This window comes from Pimephales promelas, chromosome 16 (assembly GCF_988280905.1).
Source record: "Pimephales promelas chromosome 16, fPimPro1.hap1.1, whole genome shotgun sequence".
NCBI classification, from domain to species: Eukaryota; Metazoa; Chordata; class Actinopteri; order Cypriniformes; family Leuciscidae; genus Pimephales; species Pimephales promelas.
The window spans coordinates 30,579,854-30,587,722 of record NC_142784.1 but is presented as its reverse complement, the minus strand read 5'-3'; the positions used below and the strand labels follow the sequence as shown (position 1 = coordinate 30,587,722).

The 7,869-nt window shown below is 37.1% G+C and overlaps 1 protein-coding gene across 1 annotated transcript; it reads left to right on the top strand.

Annotated features, from left to right (window-relative positions):
- Nucleotides 1–2,857: 2,857 nt before the first annotated feature.
- Nucleotides 2,858–4,156, top strand: LOC120483592 (uncharacterized). The gene is made up of 3 exons (XM_039678724.2): nucleotides 2,858–2,972; nucleotides 3,129–3,247; nucleotides 3,407–4,156. Exons 1-3 carry the CDS (start codon nucleotides 2,970–2,972, stop codon nucleotides 3,993–3,995), a joined length of 711 nt encoding a protein of 236 aa, XP_039534658.2. The 5' UTR covers nucleotides 2,858–2,969; the 3' UTR covers nucleotides 3,996–4,156.
- Nucleotides 4,157–7,869: the final 3,713 nt, after the last annotated feature.

Here is a 7,869-nt window from a genome sequence, read left to right as displayed (position 1 = left end):
GATCTTGGATGCCATAGAGGTAAGCTAAAACATATCAAAAATTAATTTCAAAGTGAACCATCCCTTAAAAGTACACTTGCATGCATTTTGTGGAAGAACATTGTTTTGGTTGTGCTTTGGCTCTGTGTGAATACAAAGTTCTGTCATGATACTCTAGATGGCTCTTTTCAAGACCAAACATATCAATTTTGTCATATCCATTACCATTGCAAACACTCCAAGAGTTGTCATGACAGAAATACATTACTCCTGCTGCTCATAAAACATTCACTACTAGACTTCAGAGATATAACCAGTTTATATGAAAGGATCTCAAGCTGACAAGCTGAACACATTACTGTAGCTTTACACATTAATAGAAATGCTACTTCTTTGAAAATGAATTCAAGCACACATAATGAAATGAGCCTTCATAATAGATAATGCTACATATGGCAATTTATCTGTTCAATAAAATACTTTACTCACCTGTTGAGTACTAAAACGGCATCTTCGCATACTTTTACAACATTTTAAATACCAGTTCTCGCCATCTCTGAAAAGCCAAGCCAATGTTGATTCATGTTTTATTACGAGCTCATTTTGCCAGCAGACTCTCCTCTGTTCTGTTTGTTTAAAACGGCTGATTCGGTTTGAGATGCTCAATATCAACCTGTCTCACTCGTTGTGACAACTAACCTGTGCCACTCACACACCATACGTGTGTAACTCTATTTATGGATATGATGAGACACAGAAGCTAGTGACATATACACAATTTCTTACGAAAACCATCCCGTCAGGTCTAAAATATAAACACTTTTAACAGGCTTACTATAAGACAAAAATTGCAATCGTTTCATTCTTTAAATGTTGTTAATTTTGAACATAAAAAGATGCATAGTGTACCTTTTAAAGTGAGTTCGAAATATACTCCTTTTTTACATTTCAAGAATAATTCCTTTGGCATTGCTGTAATTCGTGGTGTTGGAAAGATGCACTGTGAAAATTACTTTTTTATTTTTAGAAAATATATTTCTAATGATTTGCTTATGATTGCCATTTAAGTTTGTCTTTCCCCACAATAATTAAACCCCAACTTGTTGTTTTTCCTTACAAGAAATACAAGAGATGGTAAAAAACTAAAAACTCTCAACAATATTGACAATACAGCCACACAAACTCTGAATGTTTTTTTTTAATTAATTTATTATGTATTTGTATATGTATCCTACAGATATTTTGCCTAATTAAATCATTCATTGTATGACAATAAACCCTGTTTGTGTGTGTATGTACTTAGCTATACTTTGAAGACACAACTGCAGACATTACCTCATTTTGGTGAAATTTATGGATATTGTCAATTGCAAAATAGATTCATAAAGAGCTAATATGGCTTTTATTAAGGGTTCAATTAGTCTATAGTCATTATAATTCACTCAAAATGTCATTATAAAAACATCATCTCTCACACATCTGTCTCATAGCTGATGTTTCACACTTTCCAGGATGATTCATGTCTCTGCTCTTCCTCATCTGATCGAACGCTTCACCTGTGAATACTGAAACCCTCCTCAAAACACCTCAAGAATAACAGACAGTGAGACAGATGCTGTTTTATGACAAACTCATGCATCTTTCTTCCTTTCATTGGCTCTCTCAGAAGCTTCTTTTGACCCGCAGTCTTCCTCTGTAAATGCCAACCTTCAAACAGAGTCCTTTCCTTCACCCTGCTTCATCATCTGAGAGGTCAAAGGGTAAAGTTCATAGGTCTGGCACATGTTCATCACAGAGAGAGAGAGGACGAGCTCAAGCTGATGAAAATAAAACTACAGTCTGATCTGTTTTTCATCTGATCCTCAAACATGTCTTGACTTCATTACACTCTCATAGCAGGGAAACTATAACGTTGTAATGATACCGACGGCATCGTCGACGACACCACATGGCACCTCCGATAAATATTTATATTATTCGATGACAGATTTATCGATTTTCTTTCATTTCTTTCATCTTTCATTTCTTTCATCTTTCATTTCTTTCTTTCTTTCGTTTTTTTTTTTCAGCAGAAAGCTAACGAGCTAGCCGTCACTGGGGCGTTTTCCTAATTAAATTACTAGATTCCACTGGTGAACGTGATTTCACCGAGTTCCACATGTATGTTCCTGGATCAACTGTCCAATCAACCAATCAGATTTTAGGGACAAGTTTACAGTTTATGTCAAGTTTAGGCTTAGAACCAGGGTGAAGTTAGTCATTCTCAATTTGCCGGAAGTTGTCTGGGTTTTTCCAGGCTAGGGTGAAGTACATCAGGGTTTATTAATCTTTCATTAGGCCTACCCTCTGATTTTAGGGAAAAGTTATGGGTAGGATTAGGTTTAGGAGTAGGGATTGGGTAAGGACTAGATTTTGGGGCAAAATATGTTGATCCAGGATCATGTACTTGGCAAAATGACGGTGACCGGATTCCCCTCGTGAAAAGACTTAGAACAACAGAAAATTTAGACCACTCATTACAACTCATTTTTAGTTTAAAGGTGTAAGAAGCAGACCGTCTTAAACTGAGAAAGTGAATATTGATGATTGCTTCAGAATCAGTAAATGCCACGGGCTCGTGATGCCTGCAGGCCACGGATTCCAGCTGTCACAGAATCAGAGTAACATAGCTGCTTCAAATTTCAAAGAAATTGGCAAATATGCTTAAACCATTGAGACATTTATTAAAATATATAATATTATTTTTCTTATAGTTGAGCCATACAAACAAAAAAAAGGTCAATGGAATTATTCTGGGAAAATCAGTGATGAAAGCATGCAGTTTTCGTAGTAATTTTGTGGTCTTTTTTTGTTTTGTTTTGTTTTTTTAAGAAGAAGGCTGGTCCAGACTCAGAATAAATCCCATCCCCGTTTCTCCTTCACTCTTATCACTCCTCCTTCTTTGAAGACTTACAGATCGTCTCTGGGCTTTAAGATTTGAAACAACAAACATGGTCAGTCACATTCAAGATTTAACAATTATTATTAAGATGTGGTGTCATACAGGTCTTTTAAATGGACTTATTTTCTATTATAATGATAATGCACTTGATATTTATCCATTCAATTAGTTTTTCTCTGTGTGTGTGTGTGCTGTTTTGTGACTTTAGAAGTTCACTGTGTTTCTGAGTGGACTCCTGCTGCTCTTTCTGCTTCCCGACTGGACAGAAAGTGTTGACACTGTGGACATCAATACTCTCGCCCGTATTATTAACTTCTTTGAGCAGAAGTAAGTCTCCAATCTATGAAAAAGTAAAAGTTTAAACTAAGTTAAGCAATGAGTAAGTAGAGCAAAAAAGAGGAAGTAGAAGCACTCAGTAAAGCGGCCATGCATTGAAAACATGGGTGTGTCATTAGTCAAAACTTGATCTTGTTTACTGTTTTACAGATATAAGAGAGTCGATATAGATGGACATGCCCGTCAGTACGCCACCGCCATCAATGTGCCGAAGGATCAGTGTCAACAGAACTTCAATCTGAACACCTTCCTGACTCAGGAGAATGCTGCAAATGTGAAAAATGCCATTACTGATGAAACAAACGCACTTTACCAGGGTTCAGAGCTCATCGCTGCAGGAACTAGGAAAGTTGTAATTAGTAGAAAAAAGCAATACAACATGCATTCAGAGTCTCTCCTGCTGAATCCTGTCGACAACTCACCCATGAGCAAACTTTTGAATAAAAGAAAAGACGGCTGCTCTGTTTTCTACACCTTTGAATCTCCCTGTGTCGACACGTGTCTGAATCCGTCAAGCAGTCACAACATTATAAATGCTCTGGAGAAATGGAAAGAACACGATGGAATTAAAGCTTTCGTCTTCAAGGGTTTCTGGAAGTTTGACATTGAAAAAGATCTTCAGACTGCGTTTAAGAAGATTGCGGCTCATGTTCCTCTTTTCCGCTGTGTGAGTGAGACTGTGTGTTATGCTTGTAAAGGGGAAGGAAACACTCCCATAGATGCACGCTGTCTGCCTTAAAGAGAGATCTAACTGCAGTAACGTTCACCTCTTATGCAATTCTGTATTAGTGAGATCAACTATCCTTTGTTTTGATAATCAGCTTATATGTAGTAGTAAAATGCATTTCGAAAATAATCTTGCTTGCAACTTGAACTAATAAAATACTTCTGCCTGGCAAACTTTGTGTTTGTGTTGTTTTTTTCAAGAGGATGTGGGTTATAAAAAGTCAAAAGGGAGTTATGATGCAAAAGTTGGTTTATTGTGCACGGTAGATGTATGGGTGTTTGTAGCTATTTATCTGATAACTCGGGTGCCTTGGTAACAGTACTATCAAGAATTAAAACAATAAGCTTTATGCAGCTGTTGGGATGAACGAAGACAGACAGGGTGCCGACATCAGGCCTCAGAGATGAGTTTAATTTAAACAAACAAAACAGAAGGATCTAGGTTAACAAACTGGAAAATGAGGCGAAGTGCAGTAAATATAGACTATATGAGAAAAAGCAGATACACAAATTGATGATGATCGCAACAGCATTCAGTGATGTTATAGTTTTACACTGTAATGAATGACTGTATGGACTGGCAGAAAACTGCCATGATCCTATATGGACCAAACTGAATCTCAAACAGTGTTACCGTATCTCTCCATGTCATGAGCAAACTTTGACCTAACAGATAGCTCTCCTCAGATAGGAAAATCATTGGCCACCTTATTAGGTATACCTTGCTAGTAAAGGGTTGGACAACCTTCAGAACTGCCTTAATTCTTTGTATCATAGATTTAATGCTGGAAACATTCCTCAAAGTGTTTGATCCATACTGACACAATAGCAAGCACGCAGATTTGTTGGCTGCACATCCACAAAGTAGCCTACTTTTAGGCAAGTCATGCCACTCGACCGTCATCTTGGCGATGCTTCCGGCCGGGCAGCTATTTCGGACTAACAAGACCGGGCTCCTATCTAAATTAATGGGCAGAGAGTCAGAACTTTCACTGGTCATCGGGACATAAACCGCATAGAAACAGAAGTAAAATATGATAAAAAAAAATCTGTCAATTAAGCACGGTCAAAATAAATACCCAATTTATACAATTTACTTTCCTGTTATCCGGACCCCACGACCCAGACAGCAAACTGACATTGAATCAACGTGGAAACGACGTCTCTCATGACATTGAAACAACGTTGATTTGCTCATCGAATTGAACCAACGTCAGACGCGGCATTCTTCAAAGCTAAATGAAATCGAAAATTAGTTTGCTTTCATAACGTTGAAACAACGCGTTGATTTCAAGTTGATTTTCCGTTATTTTTGAAAGAATGACGCATCTGACGTTGGTTCAACGTTAATTCGATGAGCAAAACAATGTCAGATCAACGTTGTTTCGATGTCATATTTCCACGTTGATTGAATGTCAGTTTGCTATCTGGGGATGGCCTACCCCTAACCCCGCCCCTAAACCTACCCGGCACTTTGGTTAAGACCAATCAGGGACGATGGCCTACCCCTAACCCCACCCCTAAACCCGTCACTGGGGTTAAGACCAATTAGTGATGACTATAGTTCCGAAATGGTATATGTGGGGTCCGGATAACAGGATAGTACCAGAGTCCGTCTAAGGGAGAGCCTTGGCACTTCCTATTAGCCCTATTGTGTATCATCTTGGTTGCAGTTTCATTAGAATTCCACGGTGATCGCGGGCGAGCGCAGAATGAATGGGAGTCTATGGGGCTAAACGGATAAATGTGTCTCTTTCACCTGCTATTCGTTAAATCAACATAGATTTTATTGTTGATTCCGCAAGTTCAATATAGATAATAGGCCAAAATTCGAATGAACGAGTACTTATGTCCTTTTGATTTCTTACAGGTTAGGCCGTTGTTGGCCGGAACACGCTAGCATTCTGCTATTGTGTGACGTCATCACAGTTTTGAACGGATTTTTAGAACAGATAAGTGAACTTAAAAATGCAATTTTCAGCTGAGTGTATTATCTTAGCCCTCCCTTTTGAATGCAACTTTCAAATTACTTGACAAAAAATTACATCCTGAGAAAAGTGGATTTCATTGACTCCTATTCTGCACTCGACCGCGAGCGCCCCTGCATGGACAGAGACGTGTTACTGCAGCCAGTCCATGAACTCGGAAGTAACCAGCTAGTGCCAGTTCTCTTCATTCTCTGAGTACCAACTGGTCTGCATCTTCATTTAAGTTGTTCCACACAAATTAGGTATTTAAACTATTCATAGATGCCACCTACGTCACTACAATAAATATCAGTCAAATAAAAGACTGCCATATCTGTCCTAAAGAACAGATGTTCAGTTACAGAGAAGGTTTAATAATCACAAATATCGAAATGAAAGAGTCTTTCGAGTCGAAACTTTTTGAACGATTTGTCTGCGATTAAAAGCTATCAACGCTCTTCAGTGATTGTATTATTATTATTATTATTATATTATTATTTAGGAATAATTATGTTTCTTTTCTCCTGCAGAGGTCCATGGATCACCTTTTGCCATGCGTCAACTTATCCACATCTTTTTATCCCTCTTTCACACATGCATCGATTGTGAGTCACATCTTAAAATAAATAATGTTGTAAAACAAGAACTGGAATATCCTGAGCCATCTGGGCTAATCAAGGACCTTTCTCGAAATTAACATTTGACCTCTCAACCATTGTATGAATGTTTGTTAAACTGTTTGACATTCAACGATAATTCAGTTCATATCACAGTTTAGTTGACAAAAAACAAACAAAATGAAACAGCTCTACGGAAGATCATTCAATTAAAATCAGTTATTGTCCAGTAGCCTCAGTTTTGCGCTCATCCACTGTCAATGTAGTCAAATCGATAATATTTCTGAAAGCCCAATTCACTTTAAAGCCACAACTGACCAAGATAAAGGACTTATTTGTAAAAAATAATACATCGGGAATGCTTAAATATTTCATACAGACAGATAAATGCTCAATTCAGCTCAATTAAAACTGAAGCAACAGAATTTGTTTAAAATTTTGTGCAACAGCATTTTTTTTTTTTACCTGAAAGAATATGTGTTAGTTTAGAGATCATTTTGCATTGAACCTTATTTAATCAAACTTGCCTATCTGACTGGCTCAACCCCTCTCTGCTTATCATGTTATTGCTCTCTGTCCAGAGTCCAGACTGAGCGTTTGGGAAACAAATGTCCCTTCCTTGTGCGACAAGCAACAAAACCACATGCAACCGTTTTCACGGTGGATCATTTTAAGTAGACTCATTTCTCTGTGTGGTTTACTCTCTATGACATAACTGCTACCTCTTACATATTTTGTTATAAATGAATCTCTCGCCACAGAAAATGTTTGGCTGCATTGCCTGTCATACTAAAATGTAAGATATCCACTGTAAACCTCATGCTGTTGCTCTGAAGTAAAACAGAAATTATGTTTCAGAACAATTATGACAAAAAGTTCATTCATGGTTAAACTATTCCTTGTTCCTGATGACTGAAACTGATAATCTGATCTGTTCAAGTGAATATTGTACTAATGTTTATGTGTTAAATGTTTATACACCATTAACTTATTTAGTGTGATAATCACTCATGACTGAATTCTTGACTTAAAGTTGTTTATAAGGGCTGTGAATATCTATCAACTTAGTAATTTTATTTGTCACAGAACTCTGAATAAATCTCAATACTTTTATATAATAAAACAGACACATCTACAACCATTTCAAATTATTGCATTTAAGAAACTTTAATTTGACTTTGCAGGACATAAAATGCATCTTTTTGTTTTGCTGCTCTGTTGTCATTCAGAGGCGCATAACACAAATAGCCTAATGCAAAAAATTTTTGTAATTGCTACACAATTAACAGAAAATGAAAAGAGC

Coding starts and splice junctions, on each gene's coding strand:
- LOC120483592 (XM_039678724.2), top strand. Junction 3,248..3,406: donor ATTAACTTCTTTGAGCAGAA/GTAAGTCTCCAA, acceptor ACTGTTTTACAG/ATATAAGAGAGTCGATATAG.